The 26,794-nt window shown below is 38.0% G+C and overlaps 1 protein-coding gene across 7 annotated transcripts in view; it reads right to left on the reverse strand.

Annotated features, from left to right (window-relative positions):
• Ppp1r12b (protein phosphatase 1 regulatory subunit 12B) overlaps positions 1-26,794 on the reverse strand; it is a 216,694-nt gene that overhangs the window by 107,489 nt on the left and 82,411 nt on the right. For all 7 annotated transcript variants that reach the window (XR_012439039.1, XR_012439038.1, XR_012439040.1 and 4 more), the window contains one exon: positions 25,473-25,655. Coding sequence is in view for 4 of the 7 variants with exons in the window: in XM_074048626.1 (XP_073904727.1) it covers positions 25,473-25,655 (183 nt within the window). In the remaining 3 variants the exon portion in view is untranslated. The remainder of the gene's footprint in view (positions 1-25,472; positions 25,656-26,794) is intronic.

Below are 26,794 nucleotides of genomic sequence, written 5' to 3' on the forward strand. Positions count from 1 at the left end.
GCATAGTCCCGGGTGACATGGTATGGGTTAAAAGGCATCAGTCCAAAACCCTAGAGCCTAGATGGAAAGGACCTTATGTTGTACTGCTTACTACCCCCACCATCCTCATGATGGAATTGCACCATGGGTACACCACTCCCATGTGAGACGGGCACGTCCTCAAGAGGAGCAGGGAAATTGGACTGCACGACAGCATCCCACAAATCCACTCAAGCTCCGGCTGATACGGGATGCTCCGGAAAACGAAAACACCCCAGATGCTCCGCAGCCCTCCTAGAATGGGATCATCACCTGGGTCCACTGCACCCACATCAGACCGGCGGACCCGGTAGCTGTGAAGGAAGACTTCCTGCCAACAAGAAGGGTGTCCCACCACAAGGACAATTCCTTCAAACTCAAACTTCAGCAAACTGGACCTCGGTAACCTTATTCCTTTTTCTAACCCTGTCCACCACTTGCTTGGGGCATACAAATCCACATCAACCTTTTAACCTGACCTGGATGATTGTAGATGTATCCACAGGAGACATTCTTAACCAGACCTCCAAGGTGACCCCTCCCAGCACCTGGTTCCCAGAATTATACTTTGACTTAAGGGCCTTATTCACTGGCAGGGGACAATGGAATTTGCGCCAAAGTTACTTCTATGTCTGCCCCGCTCCCCAACCCAACCACAAAAAAAAAATGTGGAGGAATCACAGACTATTATTGTAAGTCATGGGGTTGTGAGAGCTCAGGGGACATATGGTGGCCATCCCCCAAACAGGGGGACCTTATTCAGTTAAGTAGAGTCTCTCAATCTGGTATTACATACCACCAACCTAGACCTATAAATAAGGGATGCCCAACTCCCCCCAATTGTAATCCAATTATGATAAATTTCACTGATTTAGGAAAAAAGGCGACAAATTGGGAATTGGGTAAATCCTGGGGAGTCAGACTCTACAAAACAAATCATCCAGGAGCCCTTTTTACCTTGCAGCATGTGCGACAACCAGTCTCTACTCTAACAATAGGACCTTGTATTCTAAACCGACTTGTGACTTTCATCAAAAACCGAATTAACACTGTCCAACTTCTGGTCCTCCGCCAACAATACCAGGGCTCTTCATCCCCTTGAGAATGATTCCTCAATATAGCCCAAAGAAAAGGGGGGAATGAAAGGATGTGCCCTTTGCCTCAGCAGATCCCCATAGCAGAAACCAGTAAAGCCAGCACAGGATGCCCCGTGCAGGATAAGATAAACAGGATGGGGGCAGGTGGAATGTGAGGAATGTGAGGAACGTGAGCAGATTGCGAAAGACGACTAGAAGTACGTGCAACATGTGCCCTTGCCTGCTTGTTAAATGTAACTGTGTGCGCGAATACTGACCCTTGAATCTATAGGCTAAGAAGTAATGTACTCTTAAATGGATAGGCTGGAAATGTATGTGGTGTTACAAACTCATTGGCTATGTACTGTGTGGGCTTTTGCTGTAACGGCCGGTAGGGGCCTATATAAGATCTTCCCTAAAGAGGCTCGGGGTCTTGTCTGCCCAATCGGACTTGTGTGTCTGTGTGGGAGCTTGACCCTGGCTTGCCAGCTCAATGAACTCTGCTTTGTTGATTGCATTCACGTGTGACTCTCTATCTCTCGGAGGAATAGGATTCTCGGACCCTAACACCGATAACAACAAAATCATAACCAAGGAAATCAAGAAATTCATAAGACAGGCAGCCAGAAAGGCTTATAAACAAAAGAGAAAGTGTTGTTTCACTAGTATCAAGAAGATGCAAAATTAAAACAAGGAAAAACTACTTCATCTACCTTACATTGGCAAAAGTTAAAAATAAAACAAAACATTTCAAGTATAACCTAGTTGTACATAGACAGCATTCGCACTTATCCTTTAGACTCAGAATTTCCATTTGGAAAAAAATTTCCTTGAGAAATTCTTACACATTTATATAAAGAAATGCAATCAAGAATGTATATAGCAGCAGCATGATTACTACAGAAGGAGGAAGAGAAGGAGGAGGAGACGGAGAAAGAAGAAGAGATGAAGAGAGGGAGGGAGGAAGGAAGGGAAAGAAGGAAAGAAAGAGAAAAGGACCTCAATGTCCACTAGCACAGGAAAAACGAAGTGTGAAATAATCACACAAATGTTTAAAATGAACAAACAGAATGCTGAGTGAAAATACAAAGTTTTAGAACGATGTCTATAGAATGTTAGAACATATATAAAGCATGTAAAAGTATCATGATATATGTGTTCACATAAATGAAGTAACAACATCAGTAACAAACATTTGAGAACAAATACACATTCAGGATGGTGCCTAACTCTAGAGAGGGAGTCAGGAGATGAGACGGAAGAGAGAGATGCAGAACATAAAACCATATTCTTAATATTTTATTTAAAAAGAACTGAGGCAGATATGGACAAAAAAATGGATAAGTATTTGTAATGCTTAATGATTTTTCAAAGGAAAAAAACATATGTAGCATGATCTTAAAATAACTAGAATGTAATAAAAATGTTAGCAGCAATAATATTGATGGTGGTAATAAGGAGTTTTAGTTTCTACTTAAAATATGGATATTGTGGACAATTTCCTATACTAACTTTTTTATTTATTTATTTTATTTTATTTTTTTCCCCGGTACTGGGCTTGAACTCAGGGCCTTCACCTTGAGCTACTCCACTAGCCCTATTTTTGTGAAGGGTTTTTTTGAGTTAGGGTCTCACCCTAACTATTTGCCAGGTTTGCTTCAAACTGTGATCCTTCTGATCTCTGCCTCCTGTGTAGCTAGGGATTATAGGCATGAGCTACCAGCTCCCAGCCTACACTAACTTTTTTAAATGCTTAAAACTTTTAACTGAAAAAATGACCATTCATATAGAAGGGGCTATTTTAAGCAGTAAGATATACATAACAAAGAGGTTGGGAAGCAAGACTAGGAGGATGTGAGAGTTCCAGGCCAGCCCAGGCAACCTTAGTGATACCCTATTTTGAAAACAAAACAAAGGGCTGGAGGCATAGCTCTAGTGGTGGTGTTCTTACAGTGTGAGGCCCTCCATTCAATCTTTAGTACTGCCAACAACATTTTATTAACCATAGTTGGTAGTGATATAGAAAGTATAGGTGCTCTCCAGAAAATACTAAAGTAAGTTAAATATCCCAGAAAAAAATAAAAATGCACTTTGGCTAACCTTAAGTGAGAGAGTGTAAGGAGCACTTCCTTCTTAAGAGGGAGTGTAGGGCTGGCTTGGGTCAGGGGACACAGGAAGTCAGCAGCAGGTAGGCTCTGAGTCTTAAGACCAGAGGACTTACAGACTCCTCCACTCTCACCATCTCCTAGATACTTCTTTTCAGCTGCTATAATAACACCATGGTCTATTTGGGAAGAAAAAAAAGAGGGGGGCGGGTACCTAGGGAAACCTATGGTTCTAGACCTATGGTTCTAAACCTTTATTGAACACTAACCTACCTTTAACAATCAGATAAAAACTATAATTCCTTCCCAGGAAAAACCGCACTTAAGTATACACAAAATTTAAACAATTTAAGTTTCAGGAATTTGTGAACTTTCCCTTACCTTGGATTAAAAAGAGAAAAGTCTTTGAAGAATAGCGCTCTCTGAAGTACTTAAACCAGATTTACCTTTGGAGAAAGTCTATACAGTCTATTATCTTCACTTTCCAATCCACCACTTTGTACATGGATCAATATCCTATAAATGAGACTCAATGGGTGTGGAGATGGGGAAGGAAAGAAGATGCTTAATGTGGACAGGGGTAGAGTTGGGTGGGAGGGATAATTTCTACCTATTGCATAGTAGGGTAACTATGATTCAAAATAATTAATTGAATATTTCAAAAGAGCTAGTACAATGTTGAATGTTCCCAACACAAATATGTATAAGTGTCTGAGATGATGGCTATGCCACTTGCTCCGATCAGATCATCACACATTGTATATGTGTATTAAAATGTCACCCTGTACCCCATAATTATGTACAGTTACTATGTGTGAATTATATGGTTTTTTTATAGGTTAAAAGACAGTGGAACTTAAAAAAAAAAACCAAGTTTCCAGAGATATAACTGACATGCAGTGAAATTTGCCCTTTTTAGTATATGAGAGTTATATATATGAGTTAACATAAATGAGTTGACCTTCGTTGCTGTTATTTTGTTTGTTTGCAGTGCTGGGGATTGAACTTAGAGCCTCACAAATGCTAGGCAAGCACTCTACTACTAACAAACACCCCCAGGCCTAACATTGGTCTAAGCATTTTGACAAATTCACACAGCCCTATGAATTTATAATCAAGATATAAAAATATTTCGATCACCCTCAAAACTCTCTCATGGCACTTTGTAGTCACCACTTTCCTACTCTAAGGGATTTTTTTCTTTTAATTATAGACAAATTGTTAAAACTTATTAAAAATGACTTTTTCATTCACACCAAAAAGTAGTATGTAAACCAACAAATGCTTTAGCCTACTAATGTTAGTAGCTATGTTAGCTATTGCACTAAATTGTAGATTATAATAGCTGAAATGAAATTCCTTACATTCTACCCACATCATTAACACTAAGCACTGTGCCTACCCTGTAATGGATGCTACAAAATAATTACTGAACCAAATTAAGGGTATGCATGAAATTCAGAAGCAAGCTATTAAGGAGAGGGTGAAAGGGGGTGAATATGATCAAAAGATTTCTATTCTATGAAAATAGAATAATGAAACATGTTAAAATTGTTTTAAAAGGTGTGAAAGAGATAAGAAAGAGTAACTGAAGGGGTAAATTTGATCAAAGTATATTATGCACTTATGGAAATAGCACAATGAAAGAAACTCTTTTGTAAAATTAATATATGCTAATAAAAGAGAGAACAAAAAAAGAATCTGAGTTATAGTTATGTCACAGGGTTGGTCCTAATTCCTATTTCTTCGTTTATTTAATGCTTTCTAAGTTTAGTCAATAGTGTGTTGGTTCATTCATTCATTTTGCTTTCATTCTATTCAATCATTTTCCCATCTTATCTTTTTTGACCTATTGCAGATACTGCACATAAAAATGAAGAAGGCTCCTGCTCTCAAGAAGGATCTTGTGGGGAAATGAACATATTGAGAGATGATAATCAAAATTTAAGACATAGCCAGCACTGGTGGCTCACACTTGTAATCCTAGATACTCAGGAGGCAGAGATCAGGAGGATTGCAGTTTGAAGCCAGCCCGGGCAAATAGTTCACAAGACTCTATCTCGATAAAACCCATTACAAAAAAGGGCTGGTGGAGTGGCTCAAGGTGTAGGCCCTTGAGTTCAAACCCCAGCACCCCCCCCAAAACCAAACCAAACCAAAACAAAAAACCACAATGCTCTGGAGAGGAAACCTGATATTACCTCAGGGTTTCAGAAATAAACCACCACAGGGGAGGTGATGGGTAGAATCTAAAGGGAATAAGAAGAGGATTCATAGAAAACAAAGGGGGGTGGGGAACAACACTGCATAGGGTAGTATACCATTCTCAGATTTTAAGCAGGAGACAGTGACATGATCAGATCTACAGGGTATGTACTGGTGGGGCAGGCAAAGAAGGTCATGGGTTCAGTTAGGAGGGCCTGAGTTAATAGAGGGCAGGTGGAGAGGAGAGGAGGGAACTGAAGGATTTTTTGTTTTTGTTTTCTGTGGCGCTATGGGTCAAACCCAGGGCCTTACACATGTTAGGCAGGTGCTTAACACTGAGCTATATCCCCAGTTAGAAGTGAAAGTTCTTAAAGAAAATGAGAGATAGGATCTGGTAATAGGTTAAATGTGAACAAAAAGGAAGAAAAAGGGCTCTAGTTTGATTTCCAAGTTCCTCAATTAGGTGTCATGAGGGAGTATTACAAAGATTTAAAAAACAAAACAAAACATGAGAACAAACAGACTTTCTCTGCTTAAAGGTCAGAGGTAACAGTGATTTGGTTTACTTTGTTTATATCTTCTTTCTAAAGAGGACTTGAGAACTAGAAAGAAATACATACTGTAACTATTTGAGATGGATGAAGGGGAAAAGGAGATAATGGCCATAAATGGCTACTGTTGTGGAGTACTTCGAGTAGTCAGTCAGGCACTGTACTAAGCCTTTTACATGCACAGTATGAAGAGCAGCAGAGGAGTCTGGGCTAGAGATTTCAGTGACAGCAGTGGATATGGCCTGGTGGGGAAAGTCCTGGGAAGAGAAATGAAGGATGTAGAACAATATTTAAGGTGTTACATTGGAAAAAAGGCTAAAAAGAATACAAAGAAGGAATATTAAAAAAAAAACAGAAGTGAGCCAGGAAAGAATGGTATCAGAGAGGTCATGATAAAATACAGAGGTTTTAAAGAAGCAGGTAACATCATCAAGTGCTGCTCAGAGTTCAAGGTAAAAGATAAAGTGACTATGGAATCTGATAATTAGGAATTTACAGGGCTCTTTGCCAGAGCAATTTCACTGGTCTGGCAGGTAGGACAGAACTTCTATTTTAATAGGTCAAAGAGTGAATAGCAGGCCAGGAAGTGGATCAAGTGTAATTAGAGGACTTTTTTAAGACTAACAGCCCAGGGAAGACTGGGCTACAGCAACCTCCGAGGGCAAAGTAGGGCTAATGGTAAGTTTGATTAAGATGGGAAAGACAAGCACCTGTCAAGGACAAATAAAACCTTTACACAGGTATATTTTTGTCACAGAGATAGCTAAGCTTGCAGTTTGCTTCCCATAATTTATGAATTTGTGTGGCAAGTGTTCCTTCTTTAAAACACTGTCAGTTTCATTATAAAGGCATTTAGTTCTTGAAGAACCCTTGAGGTATTACTATATTTTATTTACATGTCAATGATCATTGAACCACTTTCAGCACAAGTACAGTGGGACTGTGAATCACATCTACTTCCTTTTCTCAGGTTAGAAGACTAGGTTTTCTTAAGAGAAAACAAATTAAAGAGCTGGATACGTATACTACACAAGGATATCTAAAAGACTCTGAGGAAGAAGAAAAAAAAACATTGTTTAAATAAGAAGCAGAAACAACCATTTGCATAGTTTCTGTCATCTAATTCCAATTTTAAAATACTTCTTAATAAAAATATGCCATCAGACATGGTGGTGTATGGGTATAATTCTAGCCTTTGGGAGGCTAAGGCAGGAGGATAGAAAGTTTGAGGCCTGCTTGTATTAAATCAATTAGAAAAGAGAGAGAAAGAAAAGAAAGAACAAAATTTGCCTATCCAATATCCTGGAACTCTCTCAAAGATAAACTTCTTAAATTCAGTATCCTCTAACACTGGACAAGACAGGTGACCTGTAGGACAACTTCTCTTCTGATTCTCAAAAATCCTTCATTTCCTCATTGAGACTTCAGAGGACAGAAGTGACATCTTTCCAAATACTTATTTCCTAGAAGTTCTATGGCTCCTTCAAAGACATTAAGAGATCATAACCATATCACCAAGCTCAGGGTATAGAACGGTTCAGCTGAGAATGACCCTAGATGCGTTTACTTGGTGCTGTAGAAGAGTAAGAATGGGCATTAGAGTCCAAAAGTCCTGGTCTTTAGTCTGTTTGGGTTTTTTGTTTGAGAGTGGGGTTTGAACCCAGGGCTTCACACTTGTAAAGCAGGTGTTCTACTGCATGAGCCATACCTCCCTTCTATTTTGGTATGGTTTTGGAGAGGAGATCTTGCAAGCTATTCACGTGGGCTGGCCTTGAACCTAGATCCTCCCAATCTCAGCCTCCCGAGTAGCTAGGATTACACGTGTGAGTCACTGGCCCCTGGCTAACACCTGATTTTAAATCTTGCCCTTTTCATCATTAATTTTAACTTCAGGCAGGTTCTTTAATCTATTTAAGCCTTAATTTTCTTACATGTGTTAAGAAAGTAAGGGTACTGGGCATGTAATAAGCTTTCAAAGTCATTAATTCTCTTATTCCTCCTAAACCCTTCATGTACTTGAAAGCCAACTCAAATTCTACCTCCACTAGCTCCAGGAAGCCTGTTCTAACCACTCCACTCTACATCATTCACCTTTTCTCTGAATTCTTAATATGTCTACCTGAACACAATATTGCACTCAAAGATATAATTTCTTAATATACACTTACAGTTTACTATATGTACATCTAATGCTCTCAATCTTGAGGGTACAAGGTAGGGCATAACATACCCCTTTCATATTATACTGAGCATATGAATGTTATGACTGCCACTGATGATTTAGAATCCTATAGTTTTAGAATCCAGTATTACCTATAGATTTCTTACCACCAATGATTAGCCAATTAAGAAACTCAGACTAGGGCTGGGGGAGTTGTTCAAGTGCAAGAGCACCTGCCTAGAAAGCGTGAGGCCCAGAGTTCAAATCCCAGTGTCGCCAAAAAAAAAAAAGATAATAAAATAAAAAGAAACTCAGATTAGAGAAGTTACATGGCTTGCTGGAGAAGGCATCAATTGTGTATTTTGCTAAAGCTTAAAGTAGGTATTCTGTTTGCAATCTGGGGAGCTTTCGACTTTGGTATCTGCTGTTCTTCTGTGGAGAATCACCAGAACACAAAAGGCCTCAGCAGTCCAGAAAATATTTTCACTTCCAATACTAAAACATTTAAAATGGAATAGGGGAGACAGGCTCATCTGAAAACTGATCCAAAGGCAACATAAGGTCTTTGGGACCACATACCCAAGTAGATCAAGAGATGTTGCTCTGCTGCCATCTTATGGACAGAGAGGATTACTACATAGAGTCCATTTTCATGAGAGGAACAATTTCATTCAATAAACATTTATCCAACTTCTATGTATTATGCTCTGTGGTGTAAAGAAAACCTAATAAAAAAAGAAGCCTCATGAAGTTCGTAATGCAGTATGATGAAACACAGCAACATGCCATTTAATTAGTCAAACTGGTCCTAAGAACACAGCTATAACAGAATACGGAGGAGAATTCTGGTTTGGTGGTGGAGAGGGGTGAAGAAGGGTAGTTGGGGGTAGTTGCCAGTAGGGTTTAATCTAAAGGAGTTCTTGTGGTACTGGATAGGATACTGTTAAGCAAAGAAGATGAGAAAGGCCATTCCAGGAAAAAAGAAAAAAATTCCAAGACAAAGAAAGATGATCATGAAAGTTGAACACGTTCAGGAAATGACTGTTTTCTGCCTGGGTAAAATGATGTAATTACCAAAGACAAAAACTACAGGAAGATGAGTAGGAAGGGTTAAGGAAGATAGGAACAACATTATAGTCATAAATAAGTTGAATTCAAAGAGTCTGATGAAAGCTGGGCATGGAGACACATAACTATAATCCCCTCAGGAGGCTGAGGCAAAGGATATGAGTTTGAGACCAGCCTAGGCACATACCAAGACCCCATCTCTATACGTATACATATACATATACATATACATATACATGTACAACAACAGAGTAATGAGTAGTTTCTTTACAGGACTAAAAGAACCATCCACACAGTTTGCTAGACTTCCTGGCTCACCATGATTCTCAAGCTTACCCAAAAACTGGTCCCCCAAGTATACAAGAGCAATTAGAAAACTTTTTTTTTGGGGGGGGAGGACAGTACTGGGTTTGAATTTTGGGCCTTGTGCTTGCTAGGCAGCAGCTCTACCACTTGAGTCATGCCCCAAACACTTCTGACTTTAGTTGTTTTTTGACTAGGGTCTCATGTTTATGCCCAAGTTCTCCTATTTACACTTCCCACATAGCTGGAATGATAGATGTGTGTCACCACAACCAGCTTTTATTCATTGAGGTGGGATGTCACTAACTTTTTTCCCTGCTGGGCTGGCCTCTTCCCTGGCCCACCCTTAGGAGGCTGAGACAGGAGGATCTCGAGTTCAAGACTACTCTATCAAAAAATAAAAACAAAACCAAAAAACCTCAATCCAAATTGTATAGCTTGTAGTAAGCAAACAGCTTTTATACAGACCTTATCAAGCTATTCCCTTCATTTTACAATTTCCTGCTTATTATAAAGTCCAATTCAACTTGTAATCTGCCCTTTACCTATGTAAACCAACTTCTTTCTCTAGTTGCCCTAAATATCTGACAATGCTTTTTCTTTTATTGAAATTTTAAATTATGCACTATTTAAGACATAAAAAAGATAAAAATAATACAACCAACACCTGTGCATTATTACCATGCAACTTAAGAATAACAAAACCAAAGCCAACTTCCTCTTAAAAAGAGAATCTTTCTAATTCTCCAGATTCTTATCTTCTGCTACCCTAACCATTGGGTCTGATCCTTAGATCAGCACACGTTTAAATCCATTAGAAATACTAAGAAACAAGACAAGTTCAAACTGGTTATTCTGAACACCTGGAATCTTATTCTTACCAGCCTTCTCCCTCTCCCCCAGTCACATCACCAAAACAATGTACACAAAGAACTATCAGGAAAAGGATGGAGAAACATGTGTCTAGAATATTAAAACTTCAACGCAAGTCATTTTACCTGCTGGTTCTGCCATTCCACATCCAGCACTTTGTGATGTCTCAACTCAGCACACTGGAGAGGCCCTCAGTGAGAGTGCTAATAAGCCACGGCAGAGGCTTCAGTCAATTCCCTGGAGCACATGGGCCAACTTCCCATACCTCTGATTTCCATAAAATAAGGAAGAGCAAGGAACTCAGCTGCCAGATTAAATCATTCCAGGGGAGGTTAAGCTACCTTAGACACACTGTGTCACACACCTGTGCAGCTTTTTCCCAGAAGCTTGATTTTCAACAAATAGAGGACCACTCCTTTGGTTGTCCTTCCCCAGTAAACACCAGAACCCATTTTATGAGGCTGTTACAAGCAACCGTCTTTTTCTAACACGGGAAAATGTACTGCTAAGCAAGAAGAAGGGAATGAGTGAGGGCACAAAATTTGGTCACTCCTACATGTTACTAACAGCACAGCCACTTTATCAGAAAGAGATTAAGTGTAAACACATGGCTGATAAGGACTTTGAGCAGCAGGTGTTAGGTGACTGCTCCTTCATTCTCAAGTGTCTAAGGAGTTGGGACAGAACCACCAGAGGCTCTGTTCTGTCTGTGAATTGATACTAGTCCTTTCTCCTAAGTGCACGTGTTCTGAAGGGGAGGGGGGAAACATTTACAGCCCCCACTCCTGAACTGTTATGTGGTATGCCAGTGAAACGTATGAAAGATGCCTCTGACTCTGTAAAATGAAGTGCAACACTGTGGCCGCCATAGCCAATGTTTTTCAAGGTCCAAGACTTCAATGCATTAACTCTTAGCAGACACCATTCAGGTCTTCCTTTCCAGAACTGTTTATGGGGGCTAAACAAGACTAATGTTATTTTTAAACAACTTTACTAAGATGTAATTCACTTACCATTAAGTATATCATTCAATGATTTTCAGTATATCTACAGAGTTATGCAGTCATAAAAAGCAATTTTAAAGCACTTTCATCATCCTGAAAAGAAACTCCATTTGCATTCATTTCCCACTTGATGTTTTTAAATATACACCAGCAACATCATTCTCATTGGATAAAAAGAACCACATTTCATCATATCTAAAACAAAATCAGTTGCAAGATGCAATTGCTTTATTTACTACTGAGGAGGAAAAAAAAAGCAGTGTCAATGACACAGGATAGATCAGGGAAATTGAGGCATGGGAAATAGCAGCCAGGAATTTACAAATATGTTTGGTACTAATGAATAGCTCAATTAAAAAAAAAAGATACTGCTTTCTTTGCTTTAAGCCTTATACTCCATCAACAAGCTGCAACATTCACTAAAAAGAAAAAAAAAGAGGGGAGGGGGGAGGAAGAGCAGCTTGATCTTGCCTGCTTATCCAAAAACAGTTAGTGCACTCCAAGAACTGTGCAAGGATATCTTATGAAAAGACACTTACACTGAAAAAGAACTCTTGGGAAAATGACTCCTCTGGGCACAGAGGAGGTAAGACCCATCCTTTGTTTAAAGGGATGTTCAAACATCTATGTCATAGTCACTCAAATTTAATGAGCAGGTCAACCTTGAAATCTTTGGGCCCAGTTGATAAGACAGTGTAACAGCAAAAGCAACTAATTATACCAGGTGTCAGAACAAAGGGGAGCAATTTTCCTAAGGTAAATTCAAGCCAACCCTCAACCCAGTTATAGTACCCATCAAGAGAACCATAAATACCCTTGATGTTTAAACACTCATTACACCTGTTATTATCAGATGTGCCTGCACCCATGTCTGGGTTGTGTCTACCTTTGCTTTGCTTTACTAATAAACTTTCTAGGTCTCCACTTTGATGTGTCTTAAAATTCTTTTTTGTGACATTATGAACTCGATATCCAAGAGCCAGGTGGAGACCTCCTCCTTCTTGGAGATCTCCTCCCTGGAGCGTTGGTGGTTCTGGTAACATCAATAAACCTATTGCACATGCTGTCATGCAACCATCTTATTGCTTAATTTAGGAGTTACTATATTTGATCTTAGCTAAAAAGCCAAGAAATGATTAATTAAGTAGTTATTAAAAACATATTTTAGACATATTTATCTAGGTACACTTAGGACCAGCAATGTACATGGTTCAACGGATGTAACTATATAAACACCTACAATCAAATTCACATATGTCTAAGAATGACAACTAGCAATAAGATAGGTCCTGATTTCAGAGATGTTAAAATGTGAAAAAGGTTCATTCACCATAATATAAACAATATTTAATATTATACAGTATGGAGTATACTTGATCATAAATGACAGAAATTGGCCTCATTAACTTGAGCTGGAAAGAAATCTGTGGGGGGGGGCAGAGAAATAGTGTTTTTAACACAAAGAATATCAGATGAGTAGGAGGCCTCTTGGAAGAGTCAATTGCTACCATTATCATCGTGTTTGATTCACTAGTTGTTGCCTCAAATAAATGTCCAAGTGCTTGCATTCTTGGACACTTCTTGGTGAGGGAAGAAAAGCATCAGAAGATATTTCCATATGGCTGTCATTTACTATGTTATCATGATGAAGATTTTCCTTTAGGGTTCAGAAAGTACACAGCAATGTGTGACATTATAAATACAGGCATACCTTGTTTTATTCCATTTTACTTTATTGGGCTTCACAAATAGTATGTTTTTTACAAATTGAAGGTTTGTGGCAACCCTGCTTTGAGTAAATCTAATGAAGCCATTTTCCGATAGTATATACTCATTTCATGTCACTATGAAATGTTTTGGTAATTCTCAAAATATTTCAAACTTTTCATTATTTTTGTATCTGTTATAGTGATCTGTGACTAATAATATTTGACATTACCATTTCAACTGTTTTGGCTCATCATGAACCATACCCATATAAGATGAACTTAATTGATAAATTGTGTGTGTGTGTTGACTGTCCCACCAATTTGCCCTTCCCTGCTTCTGCCAGTTTCCTCAGGCCTCCCTATTCTCAGAGACAAAACAATATTGAAAACTAGGCCAATTAATAACCTTACTATGACTTCTAAGTGTTCAAGTAAATGGAAGAGTTGCACATCTCTCACTTTAAATCAAATGCTAGAAATGATTAAGCTTACTGAGGAAGTCATACTGAGATAGGCTGAAAGCTAGGCCTCTAGCCAAGTTGTGAATACAAAGAAAAAGTTCTTGAAGAAAATCAAGAGTGCTGCTTCAGTGCATGTATGAATGATAAGAAAGGGAAACACCTTGTTGATACAGAGAAAGTTTTAGTTGTCTGGATAAAAGATCAAAGGAGCCCCAACATTCCCTTCAGCCCAAGTCTAATCCAGGGCAAGGTCCTAACTCTCTTCAAGGCTGAGAGAGGTGAGGAAGCTGCAAAAGAAATGTCTGAGGTTGGCTCATGGGGTTGAAGGAAAGAAGCCATTTCCACAACACAAAAGTGCAAGTGAAGCAGCAAGCACTAATGTAGAAGCTATGGTTAATAATGGATGAAGGTTGCTACATTAAACAACAGATTTCCAGTGTAGATGAAACAGCTTGTATTGAAAGATGCCATTGATGACTTTCATTGCTAAAGAGGAAAAGCCAGTGCCTGATTTCAAAACTTCAAAAGACTGGCTAACTCATGTTAGGAGCTAATAATGCAGCTTGTGACTTTAAATTGAAGCTGATGCTCATTTACCATTCTGAACAACCTAGGGCTCTTAAGAATTATGCTAAATCTACTCTGCCCATGCTTTCGAAATAGAACAACAAAGCCTGAATGATACATATCTGCTTATAACATGGCTTACTAAATATTTTAAGCTGATTCTTGAGAACTACTGCTCAGAAAAAAAGATTCCTTTCAAGATATTACTGCTTAGTGACAATGAACTTAGTCACACAAGAACTAGGATGAAGGAGATTAATGTTGTTTTCATGCTTATTAAAAAATGTATCTACTTTGCAGCCCTTGGGTCAAAGAGTAATTTTGACTGCAAAGATTTTTTTTAACTAAGAAATAAATTTTGTAAGGTTATAACTGCTGTATTTAGTGATTCCTCAATTAGATCTGGACAAAGTAAACAGAAAATCTTCTAGAAAGGATTCCCCATTCTAGATATCACTAAGACCATTGGTGACTCACGGAGCACACACAGGAGTTTGGAAGCGTCCAACCCTCACAGGTGACCTGAGGAGTTTAAGCTTTCAGTGGAGGAAGCAACTGCAGACGTGGCAGGAATAGCAAGAGGACTATACTTAGAACTGGAGCGATCTCATGATAAAACTTTAGCAAATGAGTTGTTTCTTGTGGATGAGCAAAGAAAATGGTTTCTTGAGATGCAATCTATTCCTGGGAAGAAGCTGTGAACTTTGCTGAAATAACAGCAAATAATTTAGAATCTCAAATTAGTAAAGAAGTAGCCAGATTGAGAGAATTGATTCCAATTTTGAAAGAGCTTTACTGCTTATAAAATAACACCAAATAGCATCCCATGCTACAGAGAAACTTTTTGTGAAACTAAGAGTCACTGATGTGACAAAATTCTTTGTCTTATTTTTTAAAAACTTGCCACAGTCTGTTGTGGTGTGTGCCTGTCATCATAGCTATGCGGGAAGTTTAAGAAAGAGGATTACAGTCCAGGCTGGCCTGGGCAAAGAAACAAAAAATAAACAAATAAACAAACAAAAAACCTCATGAGACCCTACTTGAAAATCCCTACTTGGGATTTAACTCAAGTGGTAAAGCACCTATCTAAGAAGTGTGAGGCCCTGAGTTCAAACCCCAGTACTGACAAAAAAGAAAGAAAAAAAAAAAAGAAATTGCCACAGCAACCATGACCCTATTAGTCACAGCAAAAAGATTACAACTTGCTGAAGACTCAAATCATTAGCACTTTTTAGCAATAACATATTTTTAAAAGTTAAGGTATGCACATTTCTAGACATATGCACACTTAATAGACATATTTATATGTACTGGGAAACAAAAATATTTGCTTTATTGTGATGCTCTAGAACCAACCCAAAATATTTCTGCCATGTGCCTATAATAGATAAGGAGGTCAGGGCAGGACAACTTGGCTTAAATTAAGAACACAATCTCAACTTTTTATAGATAGGATCACTATAGCATGTAGAGTTTAAAAATTAAATGGATAGGGATGGTGGAGTAGCGCAAGTGGTACAGCACCTGCCTGGAAAGCGCAAGGCCCTGAGTTCAAACCCTGATATTGAAAAAAAGGAAAAAAAAATTAAATGGATGAAACAATCTGACATCTAAAACAATGCACTATTTAGCATTTTTGGGTAGATTTTATTTCCAAATGTATTAGCTCTGGAGAAGCAAGGCTCAGATCTCAATGAAAGCCAAAAGAAGCATTTGCTGGTAATAACATAAATAACTGCTATGTATATATAACTCTAAATTATTTTACAGTTTACAAACTATTTATACATAGTCTATGTTTTTTGTTTGTTTGATTTTAATCCTTGCAATAGCCCTGTGAGATAGGCTTGGACACCTGGATTATCCAAGAATCATTTCTAATCCTCACAACCTTACAAGGTGGGAATTAAAATCCCTCTTTTACAAATGAGGAACAAGTCAGAAAGGAAGACTGATTTCCCCCAAATCACATAGCAAATAAAAGGCTTAACTGAAACTTTAAATCAGTTTTGTGTACTTCTTAGCAGCTTTTCACTGTTATCTAGAGGTAGCCTACTTCCTTAGGCAGCAACACATCACTACCATTTCAAAGCAGACATGTTCTAAAAAAAAAAAATTAAGTAGAGTGCAATATGACACTGAAGACAGTTTTATCTGTAGAGGTATCTTCAGTCCAGTAATGCCTCTTATCCTGCTATCCAAGGATTATGGCCCAGAGGATCATTTTTTTTCTTTCTCTCTACTCTAAAAATGTTTGACATTTTATGGCATACTCCTAATAGTGTAAACAACCCAGAAACTTCCAGAATGACAACTTGCTGATCATCTGAGCCTTCAGCAAGCTGTAGACTTTCTGCTGGTGAAAAGTCTTATCTTGATGTTCATGTCTGTGGTGACTGCTGAAGATTTGGAAGGCTGGAGCAATTTCTTAAGATATGACAATGAAGCAATCCTTTCACAAAAAATTTCTCTGTAGCATGGGATTTTTTGTAGAGTAGAAAATGTACCTACTACCACACATTTCATTCTTCCTGTTCAATATTCATACTTAGGAAGACAGATTGTGTCAGTAGAGTAAAAGAGTAAATTCAGCATTGCTACAGACTTTTGGATAAAGAAAATACTTATTTTAAAGCAAAAATGGAGAGAGATTAGAGAAGTTTGTGGAATCCCTTTTCTAGAGTACCTTTTTGAACTGACAACAGTCTATAGCTTGGAGACAGAGTGATGAATCAAATGACTTAAAAGCCATGATTCAGTTTAAGTGTTCAGTTTAAATTTCTAACATTCCAAAGATGATGCCAAATTAATCTGCTGACAGCTTCACATTAACTGGAGTAACTACCTAGCTTACAAAGACCTCAAGGGATTCAGGAAGGTTGATATGTATGGTGTCCATGACTCGGCCAGTACAGACCATATCCTGACAAGCAGAGTCACATATAATGTGGGCTATTTGGGAGAGAAAAGCAGTTTTAGCTTCTTGTGGAAGAAAACTACTTATAGTCATTTCTGTAAAGAAAAGAAATGACACCCACAAAAATGATATAAAACTCAAGGTTGGATAGGAGAGAGGGAAAAAGCTGCAAGGAGAAACAGAACAAGAGAAGCAAAGGCAGACACAATCAGACTCTAATATTAGCCAAGGGAATTGTTTACATTTTGTTGCTAAGGAAAACTTGGAGCTTTGGAAAATGAGCCCGACCACTACACTATTGTGACAGCTGCTTCTTGGCCCTGCAGTCCCTGCAGAGTTGTCTGCCAACTGCTTGCCACTTGCCATTTCTATTCTGCTCTCTGCTGGTCAAATCAGCCCCTTTACAAGTGGATGACCTGGTTGTTTTCTATAGCCCCCAGGACAATCCAAAGCCTGGATGGCAGTGATTAGAGTGCCATGAGGGTAGAAACAATTGCAATCTGGACTGGTCACTGGATCAAAACCTTTACTTTAAACAGATACTACTTAAATTCAGAAGAAGTAGTAATTTGTGAGTTCAATAAAGAGGAAAATGATGCCTGAGTGATGGTCTCCACTGTGTCTCTGAATCAAAGTGTGATATTAAATGAAAGATTATGCTCTTAAGCCTCAGCATTCACTTTTATAAAGAAAGGAGCATATATTCCTTTCCAATATGTAAAAAGAATACATTTAAATGTACTTGAACTTTTCAGGAAAAAAAACAGCTGTGGATGGGATGGACAAATTAATAAATTCAATATCATGCCCTTCTTAAAAATAGTAAGATTTCAGAAGTTCTACCATGAGCTACTTATTCAACACCACTAATTACCTAGAATCATGCAAACCTTGAATCTCTGACTACTGCATTTACTGTCCAATGTTTATGGCCATTTCCATGGACTTATAAGAGATACTGTGGTTCCTAGAGTTAATTTTTTTTCAAATACTCTTGCCTCTCTGCTCTATTATAATGTTAATACTTTTTCATTCTGTAACTTTGGAAAATACAGACAAATAAAATAAAAATTAGCCATAATACCCCCAAAACCCAGTGTTGACACTTAGGTATTTATTACTATTTGGTATCATAACATAACCTTTTGCATCTAGCTTTGTTCACTTAACAATATATGTACACTTAAACTGAGCAAAGATCTGTTACCAGAGGGTATAACCAAATCACTGGCCAACTGGTATGTACACTCACTATCCCCTCTTGGAATAAACCTTCTCTGAAAAGAAATGTAATGATAAGGCCACTCCACAGTCCAACTGCTCTAATTACAAGGGCAAATGAAGATTATTTCTGAGAGATGACTTTCCACTGCTTAGGTCTTACTGTGGCCAGTTTCAAAGCCTCATTTATCCTAATGCTCACTAATTGTTTCAAATTGGACCTGTGAACACAGGCTTCAGGCCTCCACCATGGTTTCCCAGTAGGAGTCAAAATACTTCCACAATGAGCTGATTACATAGAAAGCTGAAGCTTCAAAAGAGACTTATCACCCAGCATATGCTCTATCGAAGGAAAATTTAGCTGTTTTCAAAACATCTGACTTTTTTCTTTCAGCTTATGCTTGTCTGGAGGGAGAAACCAAATGGTTTTAATTCTGTAAAGGCTTAAATGACATCTTTTATTTGATCAAGTTGTTCCCTGCTGAAAATCCTTCAGTAGTATTCCATAGCTTTGAGAACAGAGCAAGTTTCTTAGCATAATAGCAAAGACAAAAATTTACATGATTTGGTTCCTGCCTACCTCTCTAGCTCTACAATTTCCAAAGAATTTTCAGTAGAATACTAGTTTGGGGTTTCTGTGGGGGAAAAAAAGACAACCCAATCTGGTACATGCTGCACTCTATACATCCAAAGCCCCAACCTCCACCCCACCTCCCAAAGAGATGACCTGAGGAGGCTTGAGTGATCCTGTTTAACCCATTGGTTTTTTTTCTTTTCCTTCATCTAAATTTATTTCATAAAAGACACTTCCAGACATGCTACACAGGCCTTACCTTCTTCTCAGATTCAAGTATACCAAACTTGCTTGTTTCTTGAATTGCTTGTTTCCTCTAAAATATCCTATTAATTAATTTCAAGTTGCCTTTCAAAATTCAACTCCAGTCACCTCTTAGTCAACCTAATCAGTCCGATTCAGAGTCCCCTCTTCTGCTTTCTCACAGCAATTTTTATCTTAACAATTGCACTGCCACATTTGATTTGCTTGTTTGCCCTCCCATGACAGATAGATTTACCATTAATGACAGGAAAAGAGGTTTTCTTTGACCTTGCAATTTTAATACTTTTGTGACTGGCATATGGCAGCCTCTCAATAAATGGTGGAGGTGCTTTATTTATGTGGGTCCTCACTTAACAGAATTCTTCACCTACAAAAATATTTTGCAAAATATTAGATTTTGAAAACCGCTACCAATTAATTTACTTAATGGTTTCTATAAGTGTGTCTATATAGCTAGTAACTAATTATTACCTATTCAAATAGTTTAAGGCTTCAGCCCTGCATTTTAAAATTCTATTATAGTTGGCCATATCTTTGAATCTATCTCAATAGAATACAGGTCTGTTAACTCTCTCTCATGGTGATTCATTTCCTTCAGTGTTTATCATGTTTTGTGTGACTTCATCCATGGTAGGAACTACTTTACAGAAATCCCTTGTACCCTGGGTTATAGATGTGTTCCATCAAGGGAGTTTTGAATTTGCTTGTGCTACAGCCCCAGAGTTTCAAGAGTACAGTGACTGTTTCTATGTTAAATTCTTGGCTTGTGATTTCTAAACTCTTCAGGTCATAACAATTTATCACAAGTGACTTTTCTGTACCTTCCCAGATCCTTGGATATACCCTCTTACTTGTTACTTCTTTGAGTCAGGAACAAAGGAGCCTTTCCATGAAGTGGAAAGCTTCTTGAGAATTCTAGCTCGACACAGGTGATTAGTTACAGATCTCAGTCCAGTAGGTACAGAGCCATGCTTCCTACACCCACATACGGCATTAAAATCTGATCTTCCAGACCCAAAGGTCTACATTTAGGTATGACAACAATCTTAAGCCACTCAAGCCACTCTGACCTTTGAGCTCTCTTTGTTTTTGTCATCTGACATTTCACTATTCTGAACTCAACTATATTTTTGTATGTTTGTAATGGGAAAAGAGTCCTTGTAAGTTCCATTCACTATGGTGCTAGAACTATTACCTTAAACATATTTTGAGCCTGTTCACTTTTCTTCATCTCTTCTCCCATTATCCCAGTGCAAGCACCTTTTTCCTCATGCACCTTTCTTCTACAATGTTCTCCATACTGGTTATCTCACATACATTCTTCCCCTGTCCAATTCATACACAACGCTGGATGCAGAGTTTAAAAGCCAGACCTTTCAAAGAATTCATTTTACATTTTCCTTAAAATCTTCTAGTGACATGACCAGAAATTCTACTCCTATGTAGATAGCCAAAAGAACTGAAAATGTATCTCAGATAAAAAGTTGCACACAAATGTTTATAGTAACATTATTTGTGATAGCCAAAAGGTGGAACTAAGCCAAATGTCTATCAATTTATGAATGGATAAACAAAATGGAATAGAATTAGGTCACAAGAATAAGTCCTGATACATATCTTAACATGAATGAATTTGAAAATATTAAACTAAATGAAAGAAGCCAACCACAAAAAGCTACATATTGATTCCATTTATAAGAAATGTCTAAAATAGGAAAATTTAAAGAAATAGAAAGATCAGTGGATGCTTAGGTCTAGGGGAAATAGATGGAGACAATAAATAAAGGGTACAGGGTATCTCTCTGAGGTAGCAAGAATGTTCTAAAATTCAGTGGTAATAGTTGCACATTATCTGTGTATATACTAAAAAACATTGTTATTTTAAATGAGTGAATTGTATGGTATGTGAATTATATCTTTATAAATCTGCTGGAAAATTCTTCTAGTGGCTAATCTTCTAGTGGTTCTTAGCATATAAATCTAAAATCCTTACCAGTGACTGAAAAACCAAGCATGATTTAGCACCTATCTGCTCCTCAAGCCTCACCTTTGATCACTCCTTCCCCAATTCTGCACTTGGTCACAATGCCTTCTTTCAGTTTCTCCAAAAGATCAATCACCTTTCCACCTTAGTGCTTCTTCAACTGCCATAATTTTGCTTCGAAAATTCTTGCCCTTCTCATCACCCAGCTGTTTTTTATTCTACAGACCTTGGTTTGAGCATTACACATTTATGAGAGCCTTCTTTGAGTCCCCAGGAAAAAGGAGTCTTCTGTAGGCAGATCTGTAATATACTGTCATAACAACTCATCCTATCTCTTCATTACACAGGTAAAAGTATCTCTTATCCACAATGCTTGGGACCAGAAGTGTCTCAGATTTTGAATTTCTTTTTTCAGATTTTGGAATATTTGTATATATATAAGGAGATATCTTGGAGAGCAGACCCAAGTCTAAGCATGAAATTCATTTAGGCTTCAAATATACTGCTATAGTTTACATATTAAGTATTCCCCAAAAAGGCTCATATGCTGGAGACTTGGTCTCCAGTTGGTGGATCCAATCATTGGGAAGTGATAGGATAATGAGGGCTCTACCTTTATCAATGGATTAATCCATCAATGGATCATAATTTGATGGAATTATTGGGACATGGTGGAAAGTTTCAGAAGTGGGGTATAGGTTACTAGGGGCATATTCTTGGACACTGTATCTTGTCCCAGGCACCCTCCTTAATCACGCTCTGCTTCTTGGCCACCATGAGATAAGCAGCTCAGCTCTGCCATGCCCTTCCACCATGATGTTCTGCCTTACCACAGGCCCAGAAACACTGGAGCCAGACAACCATCCATGAACTATAACCTCTGAAACCATAAGCCAAATAAATCTTCTCTCCTTTTAAACTGTTTCTCTTAGGTATTTGTCACAGTATGAAAAAGTAACAGCATACATATACATATTTTGAAGATAATATAATAATTTTATATATGAAATAACTTCATAGCACAGAATTTTCCACTTGTGATATCATATCAGCACTCATAAAGCTTTGAAATCTGGAGAATTTTATATGTTCAGATTAGAGATGGTCAACAAGTGTAATTACTGTGAACACATTAATTGTTTTTTGTTAGTAGCATATATGTTTTCTGGAGGTACAAATATTATTTGTCTAGTTCATTATGTATCACTTGGGCTAATTATAGTACCTGGTAATAGCAGGTGCTCAATAAATCATTTGAAAATAAAAGCTAGTACATACCAAGTGACTTACTCTAACAACTCTTTATCTTTGTCATCCTATTTATTTAGCTTGTGCCATTCCGAAAATACACTTATCATAACCTATACTAGGTATACCACATTCATCTTACAATTCAATAATATCTTGATATAATCCTTTCATAGTTGTAGCTGCTGCTTCTTGAGGAAACATGTCCTGGTAATCCTATGTTGTACATAGCAGGTATTCAGTAGATATTTGTGGACTGAATAAGAGTCCTCAAACAAAACCAAAATCTGTAGCAAGTGCTCTCTTTCTCTCTCTCTCTTTTTTTTTTTTTTTTTTTTTTTTTGCGGTACTGGGGCTTGAACTCAGGGCCTACACCTTGAACTACTCTAACAGTCCTTTTTTTGTGATGGGTATTTTCAAGATAGGGACTCCCAAAGTATTTGCCCAGGCTGGCTTTGAACTGAGATCCTCCTGATCTCTGCCTCCTGAGTAACTAGGAATAGAGCCACCGGCTCCCAGCAGCAAGTGCTATCTTATTCATTATAGGTTATAAAATTCCCAAAAGGCAGCAACCATTTAAGCTTTTCTAATAAAAGCTCATGTTAACTAGGTATAAGACAGTTTGATAACATATCTCATTTTCCAATCATTTCAGGGACCATGATCATAATGAATTTAACTCGATTTACTTCTTTCTGCTCAGAAAGGTGTTTTAAGGAGCGTTTGGTTTTTTTCAGCTAATGAAAAATTACTTTTGCATTTAGTTTCTCAGTGTACCTGTATTACCTGAGTTAGTAAATATGCAGCCTTAAATATTCAAGATTGATTTATTCATAATTTCTTGGCTGGAAGCCAATTAAAAGAGGACAACTGTTGGCTCTGAAATCTGTCAGCACAGAAAACTGAGTTTTCTTCAATTTTTATGTAAAGAAATTTTTAAAAAAGGAAGAAAAAGGAAGCAGAAAAACGCTATTTTCCAACTCACTTAACAACTTTCCTTTCTTCCTTCTCAAAAAGTATGTGCTTTTGAACTATCTTCACAATAAACAAATAACTAAAACATTTAAATCTTATTGGATCTTATAGATAACATATCCTGACTTCTTAATTTACATACGTACTCATAAAATCTCCTTCCTTTGGATCTTCAAAATAAGTCAAACTGAATCTAAATTCTGGTAAGACTTCACCTTTTTTTTCTAGTTTTAAAAAGGACAATTACAGCCTTAGTCTTTAGGTCTGAAGATCCCAAAGCAAATGGAGTGCATTCTATTTTTTATATTTCTTTAAGTGGGAGAAGATGGCCCATGCTTCCTTGGTCACATCTCCCAAGGTCTCTTAATCCTGACAACTAAAAAGTTCTTCTTAAGGGCTGGTGGAGTGGCTCAAGTGATAAGAGTGCCTGCCCTATTCACAATAGCCAAGTTATGGAAACAGCCAAGATGCCCCAGCACTGACGAATGGATTAAGAAAATGTGGTATCTATACACAATGGAATTTTATGCAGCCATGAAGAAGAACGAAATGTTATCATTCGCTGGTAAATGGATGGAATTGGAGAACATCATTCTGAGTGAGGTTAGCCTGGCTCAAAAAACCAAAAATCGTATGTTCTCCCTCATATGTGGACATTAGATCAAGGGCAAACACAACAAGGGGATTGGACTATGAGCACATGATAAAAGCGAGAGCACACAAGGGAGGGGTGAGGATAGGTAAGACACCTAAAAAACTAGCTAGCATTTGTTGCCCTTAACGCAGAGAAACTAAAGCAGATACCTTAAAGCAACTGAGGCCAATAGGAAAAGGGGAACAGGTACTAGAGAAAAGGTGAGATCAAAAAGAATTAACCTAGAAGGTAACACACACGCACAGGAAATTAATGTGAGTCAACTCCCTGTATAGCTATCCTTATCTCAACCAGCAAAAACCCTTGTTCCTTCCTATTATGGCTTATACTCTCTCTTCAACAAAATTAGAAATAAGGGCAAAATAGTTTCTGCTGGGTATTGGGGGGGGAGAGGGAGGGGGCGGAGTGGGTGGTAAGGGAGGGGGTGGGGGCAGGGGGGAGAAATGAACCAAGCTTTGTATGCACATATGAATAATAAAAGAAAAATGAAAAAAAAAAATAAGAGTGCCTGCCTTTCAAGTGCAATGCCCTGAATTCTAACCCTGGTATCACCAAAAAAAGGAAAAAAAGCTTTTCTTAAAATTTTTCCTGTCATTCAACAGCTGCTTTCTCATAATTTCTCTCTAAAGAAATTGCAGAGTGCCAGGTGCCAGTGGCTCATACCTGTAATCCTAGCTACTCAGGAGGCAGAGACCAGGAGCATCACTGTTCAAAGCCAACCCCAGACAAATAGTTTCATGAGACCCTATCTCGAAAAAACCTTCACAGAAAAGGGTTGGTGGAGTGGCTCAAAGTGTAGGTCCTGAGTTCAAGCCCCAGTACACAAAAAAAAAAAAAAAGAAAAGAAAGAAATTCCAGAGTAGAGGGTGCAGTGGTACATGCCTATAATCCTAGCAGTCAAGAAATTGAGGTAATACTGCAAGTTCAAAGCTAATCTAGACCACATCACAAGAACTTGTCTCAAACAGGAGAAAAAAAAATAGAGGCTGGGGATATAACTTAGTGGTAGAACACTTGCATAGCATGCATGAGGCACTGGGTTTAATCCCCAGCACTTCAGAAAGAATAAAAAGAAAATGAAAAAAAAATTGTAGAATAGCTGGTTACTATCCTTCTACCACATCATCATAAACTATTCATTTCCTTTTCTGTTTTCAAATTAGCCAAAACTATATATTCTAGCTCTATTTCTTTTAGCCTTTTGTCATCACTATTACTTTGCTGCCAGAGAAGTCATCATGGACTACCCAGAACAAAAGATCAATCTCAGGTTCCCCATTATAAAATATAGAAATAATACTTGACAATGATCTCTTTCATAAAACAAACACACAAAAAAGGTATGGCCATACCCATAATAGAAATAATTAAGATCTCTAACAAAGACCTCCCAAGAGCAAATGACAGAACCCAAACAGTGAACTTAAGGTATTTCCACAAATTTATCTGAGCTTAGGGAAAAGATTTCACACCCACTCCTTCATTGTTTACCTCAAAGCAGAGCTTCACAAAGGCATTAGTAACCTAACATACCTCCTCTTCTCCCTGGCTTCCACAGAGGAATCTGTTCCAGTAGAGGAAAGCACAGGGGTAGCTGTAACCCCATTGGCGGTGTTAGGTGAAGGACGATTGGTGATCACACACAGAGGGGTATTAGAAGAGACACTGTCTGCTGTTTTCTCTGCTGTGGATTCAGTCTGGGATTTGTAAGGAGTCCTGAAAAAAGACACGTGCAGAAAGAGGATGATCAGGCATGCTATACAACAAAGCACTGGCATAGACACAGCAGAGTCAGAAAATCTTCTTGCTCAGGTTTTGTTTGTTGGTTTGTTAATTCTGAGCTCTTAAAATCTTAGAACAGAATAACTACACATTTATCTAACATTCCTTGCCTGAAGACTTGCATTTTATGAGATTTTTGTTTTTCTGCATGAGATTAAAAAACAAACAAACAAAAATTATCTATAGCAAAAGGCAAGATAGTGACATATGCAAGAGTGTTTTAAATGACTCTCATTACCATCTGGCCTCCCTCCACACATGCACACAGAGACAGGTTCTCCTTACACATGAAAAAAATACTAAAGACACTTACGATATTAGTTTCCACCTGTCCCTTAAGTCTTGGCAGTGGGAATCTGTGTGGCAGCATCAGCCTAGACTTCATGGCCGTCTTCTTCGATTATCCATTTGGAAAATATTCTACAACCTCAGTGTGTTTAGATCTCTCTCACCTACTTCAGCAACTGCAGTCTCTTTCTATTTAACAAATGCCTAATTGTCTACATTCATAACTGCGTAAGTGAGAAACTAAAATAAAAACCAAGCAGGATTCTATATGTAATCTTAACTACAGACTTGTCAACGGCAAGCTGTATAATTAAACTCATTTATGTGAAAACAAGATCTTTGTTTCTTAACAAAGAGTTAGGAGCACATTGGCTCTCCACCCAAAAAGCTATCATTTGTGATGTCACAGCTTGTTGCTGGGGTAACAGAGATCCAAAATTGATACTCACAGAGATGGGAAAAGCAATGAAAAGCATGAATGTTAAAAATCTGTTTTTCACCTACTCACAATTGTTACCAGAAATGTTTATAAGCAACTCACTTCCAAAAATCACAATAGAATAAGGTTAAGAGAAATAATCAGATCATTAAAATCTAAATATGGTATCTAGATACAAATATAAAAATAGAATACTTTCTCTTCATATGGTACTGGGGGTTGAACTCAGGTCCTTGCACTTGGTAGACAGGTGCCCTACCACTTAAACCATGCCCTCAGCCCTTTTTGAGTTGGTTATTTTTGAGATATGGTCTTGCTTTATGCTCAGGCTGGCCTGGACAGTGAT

Source organism: Castor canadensis, chromosome 11, assembly GCF_047511655.1.
Source record: "Castor canadensis chromosome 11, mCasCan1.hap1v2, whole genome shotgun sequence".
NCBI classification, from domain to species: Eukaryota; Metazoa; Chordata; class Mammalia; order Rodentia; family Castoridae; genus Castor; species Castor canadensis.